The sequence below is a fragment of the Quercus lobata genome, chromosome 6, assembly GCF_001633185.2.
Source record: "Quercus lobata isolate SW786 chromosome 6, ValleyOak3.0 Primary Assembly, whole genome shotgun sequence".
NCBI classification, from domain to species: domain Eukaryota; kingdom Viridiplantae; phylum Streptophyta; class Magnoliopsida; order Fagales; family Fagaceae; genus Quercus; species Quercus lobata.
This window is the reverse complement of record NC_044909.1, coordinates 35,622,028-35,642,135: the sequence shown is the minus strand read 5'-3', so window position 1 is coordinate 35,642,135 and position 20,108 is coordinate 35,622,028. Positions and strand designations below refer to the sequence as shown.

The window sequence follows — 20,108 nt, the reverse complement described above, 5'->3', positions numbered from 1 at the left end:
CTATAAATGCAGCTAGTTGTTTTTTTTACTCCAGATGGTGGACGTTAACAATGTACTTGCATTAGAGGCCGATTGGTCTGCATTAACATTTACATGCTTAAATATGGAACTCTACCACACTGGCTTTTCTTCTTCTCATTCTCCCCTCTTTTCAGTGATCTTTAATAGAATTATCATTATTCTTTTTCAATGATTGAATTGTTACAACGGGTGGGGGAGGTGGGACTTGAACCCTGGTTTTACTCATAAAGGAGCCCAAGCAATGCTTTTGAGCTACAAGGCTCTTGGCATCTTTATTCTTTGGTCTTGTGAAAAGTTCTCTGCTTTTATTTTCATTCTTAACCAACTATTACTTTTTTATAAAATCTTATTCTTTTTGTAGGTGGAAGTTCGAAAACTTTGATGATTGTTAACATAAGTCCCAATGTAAAGAATTTGTCTGAGACATTATCATCTCTGAATTTCTCTAGCAGAGCCCGAAATGCTGTGCTAAGCCTTGGCAATCGAGATACGATTAAGAAATGGAGAGATGTTGTAAGTTCCTATTCTTAAAGACTAGGTGATAATGCTTTTTCCTTGCTTTCATAAACTTGTTCATTCTGTAGAGAGAAACTTTGTGGCACTAGTTTTGATTTAATAATTTTAACCCTCCTTTTGGTGATAACAGCTGGGTATGGACAGTAGGGTGCCATGAACTCCCATATGACCACTGAATGAAAACTTAAGAATGCTGCCGGGTGGCAAGGACCCCATGCCTAGAGAAAAATGTTCCAAAGAGATTTTTGTTTAAAAATAAAAAAAATAAAAGGAGAAGCTACTCCCTTACAGTTGTAAGTGAGGAGTTGATTGGAGGATCTGATTTCTCCCAAAATAAATGTTGAGTCTAACAAAGTTAATTTACTACTTTATCGTTTTTGGGAGGAAGGACCCTATATCTTAGAGAAAAAAGTGCCACAGAAAAAATTTATGTAAAGATAATTATGTAGAAGAAGCTCTTGTACAGTTAAAGCTAGGGTTGATTAGAGGATTCATTTTCTCTCCCAAATAAAGATTCCAAGTCCACAAAATGTAATCAATGCATTTTGGTGCACTGTACTTCCCAAAGAAATCACAGTTTTGACAGATTTTCTTCTCTAACATTTAGTTTGTAATGAATCTTGTAGGCGAATGATGCACGTAAAGAGTTGTATGAAAAGGGGAAAGAAATCCAAGATCTGACACAAGAGGTTTTGGGACTAAAACAGGCTCTTAAAGATGCAAATGATCAGTCTGTCCTACTCTTCAATGAAGTTCAAAAGGCGTGGAAAGTTTCTCTCACACTGCAGTCGGATTTAAAGGTTTTGTAACTACATGATTTTGGTATAGTTTTCCATTTCCATAATGAGTTATATGTTCACATGAAGTTTTGACATTGTCCCCATGTTAGCTTATTGAATCTTATTTGGTGATTAGCCTCATATCTCCCCTTCACTCGATTTTGATGAAAAGTGCTAGTAATTTTTTGAAGGTATGCATACCAGTTGGATCAGGTTTTCAGGAGTGGAAATGCTCTTTTTTGATTCAGCCTTGTATGTTTGCTTAAATGGATCCCAAGTTGGATATGGCTTACTGATTAGTGCGCACACAACACTCGTTTATGAATAGGTAAGTGATTTCACTAAAATGCACTGAAGCTGATGCAACCAATTTACATGGGGAGTGTACAAATGGCACAAACACCTAAGTAGCTAGCCAGCACTAACACTTACAGAAAAGAAAAAAGGAAAAATTTGATTAAGAAATGGAAGTGGAATAGGGAATGACAAATCCCAAAAGCAAATAAAAAACACTCTTCAGGAAAGTGAGCTTGGTAAGGTGAGTGAACCATGCTATACTTTTGAAGGTTTATCTTATTCCAGCATAATACTCCACATAAACACATTCCAGCACACACAACACTCGTTTATGAATAGGTAAGCGATTTTACTAAAATGCACTGAAGCTGATGCAACCAATTTACATGGGGAGTGTACAAATGGCACAAACACCTAAGTAGCTAGCCAGCACTAACACTTACAGTAAAGAAAAAAGGATAAATTTGATTAAGAAATGGAAGTGGAATAGGGAATGACAAATCCCAAAAGCAAATAAAAAACGCTCTTCAGGAAAGTGAGCTTGGTAAGGTGAGTGAACCATGCTATTCTTTTGAAGGTTTATCTTATTCCAGCATAATACTCCACATAAACACATTCCAGGCTAACCTCTTTCATCAAACTTTGCATGCTAAATCTTAGAAACCTCAGAGACCCAATAATGTAGTAAGACATGATCTACATACTCCTCATTCCTTTTACACTATGTATCATTAATCCCAATGTGTTTTAATAACCCTCCTTGAGGATTTTCTGGAGGGCTTCTATACAAACAATGAAAAGCTCCTCAGTGGAAGTGTGAGTTCACCAAATTTCATTCCAAGGAACATGTCTGCGGCAGCCAACAAAGGCCTTATTTTAAAAAGCTAACCACAAATAATTAGTACTACTGTGCTGCCAACCTCATGTATCTTCTCAAACCCCCAGCACCTTAGCTCCCTGCAAGAGCTCAAAATAAATTAACATGGTGTGCACCTCTCAATCTTGTAGAGGTATTTCAAAAATTAGGACACCTATGCAAAACCCCTGCAGACAAGCTATCTTGTTTACCACTATAGTGTCCTTGTCTGCCAAGTAGAAGGATTTGTAAACTAAACTCTTTAGCATGTCTCTCTGCACCACATCTCATGGCAGAAATGAACCCTACAGCCATCCCTCCCACTGTAAAAAAAGGTGCAACTCAAAAACCCCTCCCACCCTGTTCACTGATTAGCTTCAAGACTCTTACTGGGAACTATATTACTATGGGGCAATCTTTTTCATGTTTTCTGCTGGTGCAGGATGGTTAAAATGCTGTATAATCTTGCTTTTTATTTCTTAATGTATGTCATGTAGATTTGAGTGAACTTCTTACGTTTGAGTGGTACTTATGTGGTATTTAAATGATTGGTAATTTTACACTTTTTAGTAGCTCTGAAGCGAAGTTTACTATATTTGTTTGCCCAATAGTTTGCAGTTAAATTTATTTCTTAGCTTGTCAGAACATTTGAAATTATATTTTTTTTGTTAATTATGTTGTTTCACTGGGGTTATGTAAGTGGTGTTTTAATTAGCTCAACAGCAAAGTCTGTGTTCCAAATTGGTCTTTTACTGTCCTTATAAAAAAAGAAAAAGAAAAAAAGAAAATGGTCTTTTACTGTCAGGATAGATCATATTGCTTGTTAAGCATGTCAGTGAGCCGTTTCATTATCTTATCTGATGCAGTCAGAGAATATTATGCTGGTGGATAAACTTAAGATTGAGAAGGAGCAAAATGCTCAGCTCAGAAATCAAGTTGCTCAACTATTACAGTTGGAGCAAGATCAAAAAATGCAGATGCAGCAGCGAGATTTGACAATTCAGACTTTGCAGGTTGGTCTCCCCCCCCTCCTCCCTTTTTTGATTTTTTAAAGTACACAACTGACATGCTTGAATAGGACCGAACCTATGATCTTATCCTTAATCCGTTACTTGTGGGGGGAGGAGATTGACACAGGACAGAAGCTTTAGTAGGCTCTAATATTGGTTTTGATGTAGGATCTTTTAAATACAGCACCAAATTGGGATTCTTAAACGGGGTTTGATGTTTAATTGATTATGTAGGATTAGGTAATAAAAAGAATGGATTGAGTGAGTCTTGAGGGAATTTGTTGGCTGTTTTGAGTTAAAACAGTAAATTGAACAAGAAGAAAAGAAAGATAAAACCCTAGGCAATCACACCTAGGTTTCCTAAGCAATCAACACTTAGGAAAAAGAAGGTATTTACACTATTGTAATATTGTTAAATCCAATCTCTCTATATGTGTTATTAATTACATGAAGCCTTTATATAGGCTATTACCAATCCCTTTCCTAGAAAGACTAGGGCTTCTAATTTTCTAAATGATCTTTTTTCGTAGAAAGATTAGGATTCCTAATAACAAAGAAAAGTAATTAAGGACTTGTAAACGGAATAGAAAAAGGACCCAAAACATAAAATAAGATTCATGGACCTTTGGTATGCACATTACAGCCTATTCTAGAAAATCCAGAAATTACTGAACTTACCCCTATTTTAGGAAAGCTTAACTAACAACTTCCAAAAGTAAAGAAGCTAAATACAAAGACTCAATAATAACTAAACTTGGTCTAGGGACCATTGGCATATTGTTAGTTTTAGGTTGATATATGGGTTGCTAAATATAAGGCTTTTCTCACGTATGATAGATTAAACAGGTTCTCTTGGAAGTTTTCATGCACTGTATTGGACTATATTTTCAAAATGTTAATCTAATATTGATATATACATCACAATTATATGGTTACTTATCTACTTATCAAAAAAAAAAAAAAAAAATTATATGGTTATTTATCTAGTGAATGATGGTAATGACTTATAATTGATGTCACTTGACAATTCCTTTAACAATTTTTTTTATTGGTCAATTACATATGCACCTAGTGGGTCTTGAACCATTGACCTCACCTTCCATCCATTATTATGAGAGAAGGATGTGCCAGTTGAGCCATAGCTCATTGGCACAATTCCTTGAACAGTGTTGCTACATCTTCCTTATGATGGGACTATATTAAGAAGCCAGAGATCTTAACTTACAACCCATTGAAAACATTAATGAATTGCAAGAAATGCTAACTGGAAAAACTCAATTCACTTATTTTTATTTTTTTATTTCAAGTTAACTGAAAGTGTAAGAAACAATGATGAATTGTTATTGCTGAACACTATTCTTACACATTCAACACCAATCTATTATTATCTGCATCCCTTTGTAATGAGATAGTTTCTGAGTTTCTTGTATTTGGTCTAAGGAAACAGTGGGGTGGTAATTTGGCAGTTGGTCTTTTACTGATTGGTTGTTTGATAAGGAGACTCATCATATTTTTGTATAGTTGTCTTATAACTTTTCATGTTGTTATCAGACTAGTTTGGTACTTTCTCATCCTCAAGTATTTTGAACATGCATGTGAGTTTCACTTATATGGGACTTTCAGCTTTTAGTGACAATTTAACTGAGTTTCTATATGTTGCAATTTCATTAACATAAGTCGCATTTTGACCATATTATCCTAATCAAGAAATTGCTTCCTTACATGTTTGCATCTCTTAAGTATTTCTTATTATCTCCTTTCTGATGTAGGCCAAAATTAAAAGTGTTGAATTGCAACTCAATGATGCTCTTCATTCCACTGAAGCCAGGTCAACATCTGGCTCAGAAGGGCCTGGAGTTTTATCTTCTAAGGCAACTGAGGATGGCATAGATTCTTCGGCAGTGACAGTGACCAAGAAACTTGAAGAGGAACTTAAAAAACGTGATGCACTAATTGAGGTCTGTAGTACTTAATACTTTGGTTATATTATCATTCAAAAGGTTGCTTAGCTAGATTCTTATTATTTGTGGATTTTAGATGTTAATGTGAAGGGTCTCTTACTATCATTCTCAAGGTTCCTTAAATAGATTCTTACTATTTGCGGATCTTAGTTGTAAATGTGAGGGGTCTCTCAGAATTATTTTGGCCATTTATCCTCGCTCTCCTTGCTACGCTCCCGCCATTATCATGGCCAGTTGTGCACCTCTGCACCTGTTAAATGAAATATTTACTTATAAAAAAAAAAATCTATGATTTTCAAGATTGTGCAAAAGCTGGTTTCTATTTGAGTTTTGATTAGATATTTAGGGGATTTTGTTTTTTGGAAGGGGCTCATACTATCATACAAAAGGTTGCTTAACTAGATTCTTACTATTTGTGGATCTTAGATAAATGTGAGGGGTCTCTCAGAATTGTTTTGACCAGTTATCTTTGCTCTCCTTTCTACGCTCCCACCATTATTATGGCCAGTTGTGCACCTCTGCATTTGTTAAATGAAATATTTACTTACAAAAATAATCTATGATTTTCAAGATTGTGCAAAAGCTTGTTTCTATTTTGAGTTTAGATTAGATACTTGGGGTCTTTTTGGGGAGAGGGGAGGGGGGGAGGGGAGGTGTTAAGTAGATAGTTGGGCTTTTATTGTTATCATAATAATTTTTATAATAATACATATTCAATCTAGTGTTGGTAGAAGTGTGTATAGTACCAAGGGCGAAGCACCTAAAGCAAAGGGCACTTTAAACATTTTTTTTTTTCCTCTTAAGTTTTATTTGTTTATTTAAATTTAGCGCGAAGCTAAGAAGCATAAATACAACATGATACAAGACACACTGGCATGATAATTTTTTAAAAATTAGGATGACATTTTGGGTAAACAATCTTCTAGGCATTTTTTGTGTTTATTTTAATGTTCAAAATAATTAATAATTATTAATAACTTCAAAAAACATAGCAAAATTAATTCAAAACCAATAATAGATAGCAAAGTGCTTTTTTAGGTTAGGTGTGGAAGTCACTAGTTACCATTCTTGTGCTTTATTTTTTGTCTTTGCCTTTGGTGTATATTTTGATTCAACCATGTACTTTATATTGATTATGGCTATCAATATCATATTTTTGTATATCAAAGTACATTATCTAGTCTTCATACCTTATTATTTACCTCTATTCACCATTCCCCCCCATATGTGGTTAATAGACTAGAAAGATTGTAGTGGGGTTTTTGGTGGGGAGATTAGGGTGATGATTTCCAATTTTATATGGAAGATTGGAATACTGTGTGTTCTCCAATACAACATGGGGTTTAGAAAGTTTAGCACTTTCAATCAGGCCCTTCTAGGCGAATGGTTATGGAGGAAGATAACCACTTGTGGAGACAGGCTGTTGCCTTGAAGAATGGGAAGGAATAGGGTCGTTGGTCAACAAAATGGGCGTGTAGTAATCATGGTTGTAATTTACGGAGGAGTGTTAGGTCAGGTTGGGATAGATTTGGCATGATAAGTGGAGTGGGAAACAGTCTTGAAAGAGGTGTTCCCAGATTTGTGTGGATTTGCAGCTGATAAAGGTACCTATAATAACTCTTAGTTGGAATGTCAAAATTGTGAGAGCACATGATCTTAGAATGTCAGGTTCATGAGAGCTTTCAATGATTCAATCTTGTTCAAATGAACGTGTTCTAGGATCATTTTAGGATGGAAGTGAGTCCATCTTTCACCAGAGCCAATGTTATGAAATATGTTCTCACAGCCTGACTATGCCTTTGGATTTATAGCAATGACCTATAGCAGAATCCATTTTCCCTGAAAGACTTGCACCATCTTGCTCCCTTAAATGTCATTATGTTCTGATAGGATCATTTATATTCTGTTGTTGCAGAGGTTACATGAAGAAAATGAGAAGTTGTTTGATAGATTAACAGAAAAAGCATCTTTGCCTGGATCAGCCCAGGTAGATTTTCTCTTGCTCAGAATGGAATAATTGCGCATCTCTATCCAGAAAAAGGAAATTTTTGCCTTGAAAAACTGTTAAAACTTCTCGGTCATTTTGTATTGTTTTTAATATATTTTCTACCTGATGCTTTGTCAGGTTTGTTAGGTAATGAATTTTTTGTAACTATATTGCTCTCCTTTTAAGATTGCTGGGCGCTGGAGTGACAAAGTGAATTTATTTTGTGGAATTGTGCTCCAGTGCTCCATCTAAATGGTGGTTCTAGACATCTAATCTCTTTATCTTTCTTTTCAGGTGTCAAGTCCATTATCCAGAGGACATGTGAATTTTCAGCCTCGGGAGCAGGGAAGGTATAACTTTAATTTGACATTGATATTGCTTGTTATTGTTGTCTTATTCTCTTTAATATCTGCTCATTTGATTTCTCTGTCCTTGTTTTTAAAAAAGGATTGATAATAATAGCAATAATAAAGGACGTTCAATGGATGTTATTCCTCTGCCATCGGCAGCAGAAAAGAGTGATGGCACAGTTGCTTTGGTGAAATCGGGTTCTGAGAAAGTTAAAACAACCCCTGCAGGAGAGTATCTTACTTCTGCCTTGAATGACTTTGATCCTGAACAATATGACAGCCTTGCTGCCATTTCAGATGGGGCAAACAAGCTTTTGATGCTGGTATGCCTAGTCATTCTGTCTACAATCCTTTCAGTTTACTGTCACATTATTATTCATGCGGTGATAATGTGTTTTCCATTTCAAAATGGGGAAGAAGAGCCCTTCTGTAATTTTTCAGAGATGTTGGGAAAGTAATATAACAAATGATGTTTATGTCATGACAAGCACTACATATGTACTCTCTTAATCCTTGATTAACCCACACCCCCCCCCCCCCTTTTTTTCTTTTTTTTTACATGGAATAAGATTGTGGAATTTCTAACAATTTGAATGATCATAATACTGGCCTTTTATATCTTTATAAATATGGTATGATTTAGTTATGTAATAGAGATTATTAACCTTTAATTTATAAAAATGCTTATTTTCTTTTAGATGCTTGATATTGTTGTAACTTCCTCAGGAATGGTCTTCTCTAATTTTTGTATAACATGGGGGCACCAGAAAGGCTCTAACAAGTTCTGACATTGGGAAAACAATACATGTGGCTAAATTGTAATCCTTTCTGCATGGGAGGGGTTCGTAGTTTCATCATTGAGTCCAATTTTTTTCAATTAGTAGTAGAGGAAGGGGGTCGTTATTTCTTGTTAAGGATTTTTGAGAGGGGTAAATTCTTTATGAGATCGGTTTTTATGGGCAAGAATGCAGCACAATGGCTGATGTTTAACATTGAACACATTGTCGTTGGGGAGAACTCCAAACAGTTTTTTACTTTTAGAGAAGGTGACACTGCTTTTACTCTTCAATGGAGCTCTAACTCCTCCGGTCAGTTCTTGCTGTTGACTGAACTCAAAGCTGGTGGGCCTAGGAGGTCGCTTATTATTCCGGAAGGCAAAGAGAGAAATGGTTGGAGGGCTTTTGGTCTGGAACTAAGAAAATTGTTGAATCCTTCTCATTATGCGGTGGGTGGAAAAGGTCTTCCTAAGTTCATTCCTCAGGTGCGGAGGCATAACTTGGAGGCTCAAAATTCTAGAACTTTTGCTGAAGTTGTGCAAGGTTTTCACAGAAGAACAGAGGATAGAAAGAATCTAAAGCAACTAGGATTCACAGCCAAGGGGAAGGTTACTCAGTTAGGAGAGGAGAAAATGGAGTTGAATCTGAGAATTGCAGGGGCAAAAGCAGGGGCTTTTCCGGTGGGTAAGTCTGATAAGGAGGTGGTGGGAGGGGTGAGGAGGGAGCAACGTATTAATGAGATGGTAGAGGTAGGTGAGCAAAATCTGGCAGATAGGATACGTTTCCCAAGTCCAAGTCTGTGTTTGAATTCAAAAGATTATGAAAAGGGGAGGAGGAGTGAAGATAGGAGATCTTACTGGACAGGGAGAGGTCTTGTCGTGGAGGTTGATGTGACAGGGAGGAGGCGGGTTTCCTGGGTTAGAAAGAAAAGAGGAGATATGAAGATCAGAGGGGATGTACGGGCAGGAGAATGGAAATGCAATGAAGAAGCTTCTAAGACCCTTAAATGGGTTCCACGGGGAACCAACCAGGCTGGAATTAACCCAGCTTTGGGCCTAGGTACAAGCCCAGTGTTGACCGAAGCTGGTGTGGGCCATTTTCATTCAGTTTTCTCAGGCCCAAGTCATTTTGAAGTGGGTGAGAGTTCTCTGACTGGAGAAGGATTATCAGCCCAGCCCCCGTGGACATTGGCGCACCCCAAGATCTTCTCCCAGTCTTTCGATCTTGAGCCAGTAGAGTCGGTCCAGTGCGCAACAGTCCCTTTGGTGGCCGACGGCCCATCCTCCGCTGGTACCAGCTCCGACGAGCCTTGGTTGCCTCCGGTTATGGCCGATGGCTCCTCCGCTGCCGGAACTAGCGCCGTCGTGCCTGCGTTACCACCGGGCAAGGCCGCCGGAACCTTCTCCGTTGGAAATAGCTCCGATGATCCCATGGTGACACCGGGTAAGTCAATCAAGGGGTTTTCCCGGTCACCGGTTGAATGCTTTTTAGCTGATTTCTTCTTGAGCTTATACCGGGCTGGGCTTGTGGTATTGGGTAACAATGATGGGGATAAAGGTGGCTGGGACAGTTATGCCATTGTTAGGACGGAAGCTGTCCTTGATCTTGAGAAACCCAGTCTGGCAGTGATACCCTCAAAGACACTGTGTGTTGTCCCTGGGGTGAGTGTTTTGGCGGTGGAAGGATTGATTAGTCCAGACATGGGTTTGGGTGGAGAGGAAAGTTTATCTATACCTCTGTTGTCTAACACTCCCTTTGGATTACCTTCGTTAGCTGAATTGAATTGTGGTAATGAGATTGTGGAGTGTGAGAATACGTTGGATATTTCTAGATGGGTAAAGAACAGGCTTCCTAGTTTTAGTAAATTGGTGGGGCTGCCTTTGAGCTGACATGAGGATTTATGCATTGCTTTGTTACAAAAGATTGAGAGGGAGACGGAGGCTGCCAAAGTGTTGAACAGGAAAGTAACAGCTTCTAGAAAAGTTGTCATCTATAAGGATAAGGGGAAGAGAGAGCTGAGGAATTTGCAATCTTCGGTTAATTATGATGGCAGGTAGTGTGCTGGCTGCTGAGCTAATTTATCAGTTGGGGAATTCATGTCTTTATGTATTTAAAAATTCTTTCTTGGAATGTTAGGGGCCTGAATGACAGCCGGAAACGTTCGATAGTGAAAAATTTATTGCGTGAGTGGAAGTGTGATGTAATCTGCCTTCAAGAAACTAAGCTTTCTGATCTGGACAGACAAATGGTTGGCAGCCTGTGGAGTTGTCCTTATGTGGATTGGGTGGCTTTAGATGCAGTCCAGACGGCCGGTGGGGTGTTGTTGATGTGGGATAGTAGGGTTTTAGAAAGGTTGGAGTTTTTGGTGGGTTCTTTTTCTGTGTCTGTTTGGTGGCAAGGTTTGGGAGACGGCTTCATTTGGGCGTGTTCTGGGGTCTATGGCCCAGTTGATGACAATGCGAGGGGGCTAATGTGGGACAAGTTGGTAGGTGTTCATCATTTCTGGAACGTCCCTTGGTGTTGTATCGGGGATTTTAATATTGTTCGTTTCCCTAGTGAACGGTTGGGAAATTCTCGTCTTACTCCGACTATGGAATTGTTTTCAGAGTTCATTGAGGATCTTAATTTGATAGACTTGCCTTTGGAGGGAGGGAGCTATACTTGGTCTAGCGGATCAAATCAGCCTTCGATGTCTAGGTTAGACAGAGTTTTGGTGTCTCCCGATTGGGAGGAACATTATCCGGATGTGATTCAACGGATTTTACCTCGCCCTATTTCAGACCATTTCCCAATTCTAGTGGAGATAGGGGGAATGGCAAGGGGGAAAAGCCCTTTTAGGTTTGAGAATATGTGGTTAAAGACGGAAGGGTTTACTGATAGAGTGCATTCTTGGTGGAATCGGCATTCTTTCTCTGGTACTCCTAATTTTGTGTTTGCCAAAAAGCTGAAGGCTTTGAAAGAAGACATCGTTCAGTGGAATCGGTTGGAGTTTGGTCATGTCGGACGCAAAAAGACTCAACTATTAGAGGCTTTGAAGTTATTAGATGCCAAAGAAGGGGAGTTTGGCCTCTCTGATGCAGAGACATGTGAGAGAGTTGCGGTGAGATCTGAAGTTGAGAAACTTCTCTCCTTGGAGGAAATTTCATGGAGACAGAAATCAAGGATGCTATGGATTAAGGAAGGAGATAATAATACTAAATTCTTCCATAAGGTGGCTAATTCCCATAGAAGGTTTAATCATCTGAGTTTTTTGGAGGTGGATGGGGTGATTTATGAGGAGGAATCCGAGGTGGCTGCCCAAGTAGTAAATTTTTATAAAAATTTGTATCAGGAGACAGAGGAGTGGAGGCCTTTTGTGGAAGGTTTGGAGTTTGATCAGATAGATGGGTCGGAGAGGGGTTGGCTTGAAAGGAGATTTGAGAAGGAGGAGATTATTCTAGCTGTTAATGAGCTGGCTGGAGATAAAGCTCCAAGTCCAGATGGTTTTTCTATGGCTTTTTTCCATCATTGTTGGAGAGTGGTGGAAAGTGATGTTCTAGCAGTTTTTGAGGAGTTCTATCACCATAGTAAGTTTGAGAAGTCTTTGAACACTACCTTTTTAGCCCTTATTCCTAAGAAGAATGATGCTTCTAATATTTGAGATTTCAGGCCTATTAGCTTGGTGGGGAGCTTGTACAAGATCTTGTCTAAGGTTTTGGCAAATCGTTTGAAACGGGTTTTAGATCAATTGATTTCTGAGTCTCAGAATAGTTTTGTGGGAGGTAGACAGATTCTTGACTCAGTTCTTATTGCCAATGAGTGTGTTGACAGTCGAGTAAAGAGTAAGATCTCGGGGGTGATTTGTAAGCTAGACATTGAGAAAGCTTACGATCATGTGAATTGGGAGGCCCTTCTAGATCTTTTGAAGAGAATGGGCTTTGAGGAGAAGTGGTGTAGATGGATTTGCACTTGTATTTCTACTGTCCAGTTTTCTATTTTGATTAATGGGGCTCCAGCTGATTTTTTTGGGAGTTCGAGGGGACTGAGACAAGGAGACCCGCTTTCTCCAATGTTGTTTTTGGTCATGATGGAGGTCTTAAGTAGAATGTTGAAAAAAGTTGAAGGTGCTGGCTTGATCAGGGGTTTTAAGGCTGATGGGAGACGGGGTGAAGGGGAATGTGTCTCGCATCTTCTATTTGCGGATGATACTATGCTGTTTTGTGATGCGGAAATAGAGCAGATCCTTCATGTGCGGATGCTTCTCCTTTGTTTTCAGGCTGTGACAGGTTTGAAGGTTAATGCCTTGAAGAGTGAGATGGTTCCAATAGGGGAGGTTAATAATGTTCATACCTTGACAGAGATTCTTGGTTGTCGGATTGGGTCTTTGCCTATGACCTATCTTGGTATGCCGTTGGGGGCTTCCCATAAGTCCCCTTCTATTTGGAATCCTATCTTGGAGAAAATTAATAGGAAGTTGGTCGGGTGGAAGAAGTTGTATTTGTCAAAAGGAGGTAGACTGACGCTTCTTAAGAGTACGCTTTCTAGTCTTCCTACTTACTATTTATCTCTTTTTACTATTCCCTCGCATGTGGCTAATAAGATTGAGAAGATCCAGAGGGACTTCATGTGGGGGGATTCGAAGGTTCATTTGGTGGGGTGGGATAAGGTGTGTGCTCCTAAGGCTAATGGAGGTTTGGGGATAAGGAAGTTAACTACTTTTAATAGAGCCTTATTAGGAAAATGGTTATGGCGGTTTGGGGTTGAGGAGACTCGTCTTTGGAGGAGGGTTGTAGCTTTGAAGTTTGGGGAAGAGTGGGGGGGATGGTCTTCCAAGCTAGGTAGGGGTGTTCATGGATGTGGTTTATGGAGAAGTATCCGAAAAGGTTGGGAGGTTTTTAGCAAATATATCCGGTTTGAGGTAGGGGTGGGGAATAGAGTGAAGTTTTGGACAGATCAGTGGTGTGGGGACTTACCACTCCACCTATCCTTCCCGGTAGTGTATGGGATTGCCACTAATAGAGAGGCTTCTGTGGCCTCGTCTCTCGAACAGTTGGGGACCGAGGCTCGAAGAAGCTGGAAGGTTCTTTTACTTAGGGATCCTAATGATTGGGAGATGGGAGATGTGGATGATTTCCTTCACACCTTGGCTTCTAATTTACCTCAATCTGAGCAAGGTGACCGTATGATATGGAAATTGTCGAAGAAAGGAGATTTTAACATCCGCTCGTTCTATGATAGGCTTCGAAGCCCCTTGCCTATTATCTTTCCTTGGAAAGGTATTTGGAAGGTTAAGGCTTCTACGCACGTCTCTTTCTTTGTTTGGATTGCAACTTGGGAGAAGATTCTTACAGGGGACATTCTGCGTTGTAGAGGCTTTGATTTTGTTGACTGGTGCATTATGTGTCGTTGTAATGGGGAGACGGTGAATCATTTGCTTCTCCATTGTGAAAAAGCTTATCAGTTGTGGAGCTTGGTGTTTAGATCCTTTGGGATTTCTTGGGTCTTGCCTAGATCGGTTGCAGATATGCTTTTCGGTTGGTGGAATTGGTTTGGAAAGCACTCTTCTAGCATTTGGAATTTAGCTCCGATGTGCCTAATGTGGTGTATTTGGAGGGAGCGAAATTGGCGGACTTTCGAGGACAGGGACAAATCCGATGACCAATTGCTTGCTTATTTTAGTGGTTCTCTCTTTGATTGGTCTAGGGCTTGGGGACTCACCTCTAGTGACTCTCTCCTTTTGTTCCTTAGTTCTCTCCTTTGTAATTAGCTCCTTGTTGTTTTCCGTTTGTTTTCTTGTCTTTTTCTTCTTCTTTTTGTTTCTTTCTCTGTACTATTTGCCCTACCTTATGTTTTCATGGGGTAGTTTCTTGAATATACATCTTTCTTATTTATCAAAAAAAAAAAAGTTCTGACATTCGGAATCTGCTTGTTGTAACTGGGCTATTTCGTGATTGTTCTTTCTGATGCCTGAAACATTCTTTGGGTGGGGTGAATGGATTAAAGACTTATTTTCAAGGGTTGAATTGAAATTTTTTGGAGTGATTTCAAACATGTGCATCATGAATATTATATCTAACTTTGGTTCATTATGGAATTCTGTGGAAGTGTGTGCGTGTGCATGTGCGTGTGTGTATTTGGCAGTTTTGTACCATAATTCCGACAATGAGTGCTTATATCCTGAAAGAGAAGCAGTTTGATTAAAATAAATCGTTGTTTTGGCTAAAGAGTTATGGATGGCTTGACAATTAATTTAACTTCAAATTGACTAATAAGAGTGGCTGCCCAATTTCAACTTTGCAGGTTTTGGCTGCAGTCATTAAAGCAGGTGCTTCTAGAGAGCATGAAATACTTGCTGAAATTAGAGATGCGGTTTTCTCATTTATCCGTAAAATGGAACCGAAGAGGGTAATGGATACCATGCTTGTTTCCCGTGTTCGAATTTTGTATATTAGATCTTTGCTTGCTAGGTCACCAGAACTGCAATCCATCAAGGTAATGAAATTCCAGATCTTACCTCTCCCCTTAAAGCATTTTCTTTCCTTTTCCAGTTTTTACTGAGTGTAGTTTGTATCTTTTCTTTTGGTATATAGGTTTCTCCTGTGGAGTGCTTTCTAGAAAAGGGCAATAGTGGACGCAGTAGGAGCTCCAGCCGGGGTAACAGCCCAGGAAGATCTCCTGTGCGCTATGTTGATGAGCACATCCACGGCTTTAAAGTGAATATAAAACCAGAAAAGAAGTCTAAGTTCTCATCAGTTGTTTTAAAAATACGAGGAATTGATCAGGTTGCTGTTATTGTAGTCTTACATTTTTTAATTCTTCTTTACTTTTATTTATTATTTGATTTGATTTGATTTTTAATTCTGGCTATGAAGGTAAACATGTTTTCTCCTCACCCAATGCAGAGACATGCATGTTTAGATATGTTATGTAAGACTAAATTTCAAATGTACAGGATAGTTGGAGGCAGCAGGTAACTGGTGGAAAGCTTAGGGAAGTACAGGAGGAAGCGAAAATTTTTGCAACTGGAAACAAAGCTCTTGCTGCTCTTTTTGTGCACACTCCTGCAGGTGAGCTGCAGCGCCAAATTAGATCCTGGCTGGCTGAGAGCTTTGAGTTTCTGTCTGTTACTGGAGATGATGCGTCAGGGGGGACAACTGGTCAGTTGGAGCTTCTTTCAACAGCTATTATGGATGGTTGGATGGCTGGACTTGGTGCTGCACTGCCTCCCCATACGGATGCTCTGGGACAGCTTTTATATGAGTATGCAAAGCGGGTCTACACTTCTCAATTGCAGCACTTGAAGGTATGTCTGGGTCTTAGGTGGGACATATTCTTGAGAAGCTGTTTTTTATGATAATATAAATTATGTATACAGTTCTTTAGTCTACTTTGTGTCTGTTATACATGAAGTAGTCTTTCTGTTTCTTCAATAAAATTATTCTTACCTATCAAAAAGAAATCTGTATCAAGTCAATTTGATGATATTTGCGCCAGCTCCTGTGGCTTTTGACATTGGCGTGATATGAAGGTTTTATAGTTGTCCTCTCTAAAAGTTTTCCTGACACTATTTTCTCATTCTTTTATCAGGATATTGCTGGTACCTTGTCAACAGAAGAGGCACAAGATGCAGTGCAAGTATCAAAGCTGCGTTCGGCTCTGGAGTCTGTTGATCACAAAAGAAGAAAGGTAGTCATATTTTTTCAACCATCATCTTTTTCTTCATCTCTATGAATGTCATAATTAGCCATTTATTTTAAGTTTTCACCCGAGAAAGTTTCACTTATAACCTTTTCTCATGTCTTAGTATCCAGGTAATTACTGGTTTTTTTAGTTGTTGTGGACTTATATATTACTTAGGGATAATAACATTTTACCACCCTAAACTATACCCCCTTTACACTTACTACCCTAAACTTTCAGCACGCACGATTACCACCCTAATCTATTACATTTTTTTTCACTTTGTACCCTACTGTCAATTGGATTGTTAACTTAGAAAAGAAAAAACTAAATTTCCCCTCATGTGACCTCTACTTACTTGGCACCACATGAAAAGACTAAATTTCCCCTCCTCAATCCCTTAAATCAAAGGTTATGTGGTATCACAAGGGTTAAATGTGTTAAAAGATTTTGTTTTAAGGGATTGAAGAGGAGCAATTTGGCCTTTTCATGTGGTGCCATGTATGTAGAGGTCATGCGAGTAGTATGACATACTTTTCTGTCCAAGTTACTAGCCTAATTGATGGTAGGATGCAAAGTGAAACACGGGTTGTAGTTTAGGCTGGTAATTGTGCATTTTGAAATTTCATGTTGATAAGTGTAAATGGGGGATAGAGTGGTAAATTGCAATTTCTTCTGTTATTTAAAATTAAAAAAATTTGTACATCTGAAATCCCAGACAAAATATGGATTAAAATTCTACTAGATATTTAGGTTAGACAGAAGACCAATTTTTGTGTATGTAGTGCTTAAAATCTTACTAGGTCTGGTGCTCCTTAGTCTCTACTCAGGTTTTGGTGTTTCTTAATTCCCACTTTCTTTTAGGGTAAAGTTTTATGTGTCGGAAAGTTGCAATCCTGCTCTGTTTAAATCATATATTCACTTTACATCTTCTAGTATATTTTCTTTTGTTTGAATTACGGCTGTGTTTGGTTTGGGTGAATATATTTTCTGGAAAAGAAATTATTTTCAAGTGTTTGATTTCTTTCTTGAAAATACTTTGGAAGTGTTTGGTTGCGTTCCTAAAAATGCTATGGAAAACATATTTTCTTCTATTTTCTCGTATTTTCTTATCTCCCAAGCACATATATAATAAAAAAGGAAGATTTTAGATATTAAAATATCATGATTGGGGTGGTGGCGGCGGCCACCGGTGGAGGTGGTTGGCCATAGGAGGCTAGGGATGTTAGTGGGAGGTTGGTGGTTGGGGGTTGGAGGTTAAAATTGAGAAGTTTTGGGTGAGGCTGAAAATAGTTTACAGAAAATGAAATCGTAAAATTCACCATTTTCCGTTACCCCCAAACACTTGTAAATGTGGAAAATATTTTCCAAAAATCAATTTCCGTCGAACCAAACATAGCACATTTCAAATTAGATCTCCAATAGATCAATAGTGTTATTGTCATTTGTCACTGCACTTGTTAAATCAAAAGGTTTCTGCTCAGTTGCTCATCTTGTTAGACTGCTTATATCTTCTGCTGTCCTGCATCTTGCTCTTAAGGAAGTTGCTGTCTCTTCTTAGCTTCTTATCTAGTTCTGAAGTTGCTTGTCTTGTGTTTGACGGAAGATTTAGTAAGCCCACTATTACAGTTGGGCTTTAAATTCCATTCTTTGTCTATCCCTTTGTATAGATCAGAGTTACTGAATATATTCATTTTGTGCCATGACAAATATGTTACCTAATACGTACTATATTTATGCCTGAATATAAATTTTCAATGGCAGTATTGTGATGCCATTTTTATTTTTCATGTTTACAATCAGCTTTTGCAACAAATGAGGTGTGATATAGCGTTATTAACACTGGAAGATGGTGGTTCTCCTATTCAGAATCCTTCTACTGCAGCTGAAGATGCACGATTGGCATCTCTAATTTCCCTTGATGGCATATTGAAGCAAATTAAGGTTTTTGCCTTTTTTCAAAACTAGTTTAGTGCTTTACTTGATAATTTTATGTGGAATGCAAACAAGCAGCATCCTAAATATATATTGACCAGGATATAACGAGGCAATCCTCTGTTAGTACCTTGAGCAAAAGTAAGAAGAAAGCACTGCTTGCATCATTAGATGAACTTATGGAACGGATGCCTTCCCTTCTTGATATTGATCATCCATGTGCACAGAGGCAAATTGCTGATGCTCGCCGTGTGATTGAGGTTTGTAAAAGTTTTGCATTTGGAGGAGATAATTTTTTTTTTCAACTCTTGTTTCCTGTTTGTTGGGTAGGGGAATCACATGAATTGTTGCAGATATCTCTCTCTCTCTCCCAGAGTGCATTGTTGTAGATCTGCATGTTAGAAAAAAGTTTTTGATAAATTTACGAGGACTTTTACAGTTAAGAGAAAACAGGCATACATTTGATGGACGATAATGTTGTTCAAATCTTTTTCCTTTTCATGCATCTCCAGGAAGCAAAAAAAAGAAGATAATCTTCATTTTTTTGGAATGAACTTAAGTTGTATAGTGGGTATGGAAACAAATAACTGGATTTGTGAAAGAAACAAAATGTGCTTAGTGCAATTCATGTGGAATAGTAATGCTCTTAATTTTTTGTTCACTGCCGACTTCTAAATATGAAGAAAGGAGCTTTTTTTTTTTTGGGGGGGGGGGGGGGTGGTGCAATCAAGACACTTTCTATATCGGTTGATCTGGGTTTTGTATGAGACTGCACTAATATATTTTCATCCCTTATCTAGAATTTCAATTTGCCCTAAATTGCTGCAGGCAATTCCGGAAGAAGATGACCACCTTCAAGAGACATCACATGCTCGCAGAGCATCTGCAGATTTGGGGTCTGGTTCTGAAGTCAATGTGGCTCAGTGGAATGTCTTGCAGTTTAACACAGGCTCAACAACCCCGTTTATAATTAAATGTGGTGCAAACTCAAATTCCGAACTGGTTATTAAAGCAGATGCCAGGGTTCAGGAACCTAAAGGTGGTGAGATAGTGAGGGTTGTTCCAAGACCAGCTGTTTTGGAAAACATGAGCTTGGAAGAGATTAAACAGGTGTTCTCTCAACTTCCTGAGGCTCTAAGCTTGCTTTCCTTAGCAAGGACTGCAGATGGAACTCGAGCTCGTTATTCTAGACTGTACAGAACTTTGGCCATGAAAGTTCCTTCACTGAGGGATCTCGTTGGTGAGCTTGAAAAGGGGGGAGTACTGAAAGATGTGAGATCATGATTGAAATTTTTTGTTGTGAAATGATTTTATGCCTTGTGCTCGATTGTCTTATGCGAGGTCTTTTTGTATCAGTTTGGGGGGTTTGTCCAGTTTGGCGTTGTAATATATAGCGTGGCTCGCCTGGCAACAGTCTCTTTGCCAATTCTAACTGTTATTTTGCCGTAATGGGGATTGTATACACGTTTTGTATTCACGTATTCGATATGAGAGTCATCGCTGATTTTTGTATCAATTTTTATGTAAATTACTGAAGCTTCTTGTGAATACATCGCTGCCTTGTTTTACCCATCTATTTCCTTTGATTCTTATTAAACTGTCAGATTTTAATTGTCCTTAAATATTGTATCGAAATTTAAATATTTGATCCTTAAAGTTTTGGAAACTGTGTGAGGTTTATACTTGCCTTTAATTGTCTAAATTAACTACTGAAATTAGAGTTGTGAATAGGTTGAGTCAAGTGTTAAAAGCCAGAATCTTTTCATTTAATTTTATTGAACACAAGTTGAGTTTGAGGTTATCACTAAGTTAGATTAAGCGGTCAATTTTGTTTTTTATATTTTATTTGCGAGTTATTTGATTAATTTTTTTTTCCAAATATAATTAACGTTATGACCCAGCAGTTTTTAGTTCACATTATATTGATAATGAATTTATAGTAGAAATTTAATTATTTGGGT

At 38.4% G+C, this 20,108-nt stretch overlaps 1 protein-coding gene across 1 annotated transcript in view; it reads left to right on the top strand.

Moving 5' to 3' along the window:
• LOC115995275 (kinesin-like protein KIN-14B) overlaps window positions 1–19,723 on the top strand; it is a 29,825-nt gene extending 10,102 nt beyond the window's left edge. Inside the window, exons 10-23 of the mRNA XM_031119780.1 lie at window positions 383–534; window positions 1,164–1,337; window positions 3,336–3,482; window positions 5,249–5,437; window positions 7,356–7,427; window positions 7,722–7,777; window positions 7,875–8,100; window positions 14,833–15,024; window positions 15,123–15,314; window positions 15,485–15,835; window positions 16,120–16,218; window positions 18,016–18,156; window positions 18,249–18,407; window positions 18,976–19,723. Of these exons, the coding sequence (XP_030975640.1) occupies window positions 383–534; window positions 1,164–1,337; window positions 3,336–3,482; window positions 5,249–5,437; window positions 7,356–7,427; window positions 7,722–7,777; window positions 7,875–8,100; window positions 14,833–15,024; window positions 15,123–15,314; window positions 15,485–15,835; window positions 16,120–16,218; window positions 18,016–18,156; window positions 18,249–18,407; window positions 18,976–19,431 (2,606 nt within the window). The 3' untranslated portion in view covers window positions 19,432–19,723. The remainder of the gene's footprint in view (window positions 1–382; window positions 535–1,163; window positions 1,338–3,335; window positions 3,483–5,248; window positions 5,438–7,355; window positions 7,428–7,721; window positions 7,778–7,874; window positions 8,101–14,832; window positions 15,025–15,122; window positions 15,315–15,484; window positions 15,836–16,119; window positions 16,219–18,015; window positions 18,157–18,248; window positions 18,408–18,975) is intronic.
• The last annotated feature ends 385 nt before the right edge of the window (window positions 19,724–20,108 follow it).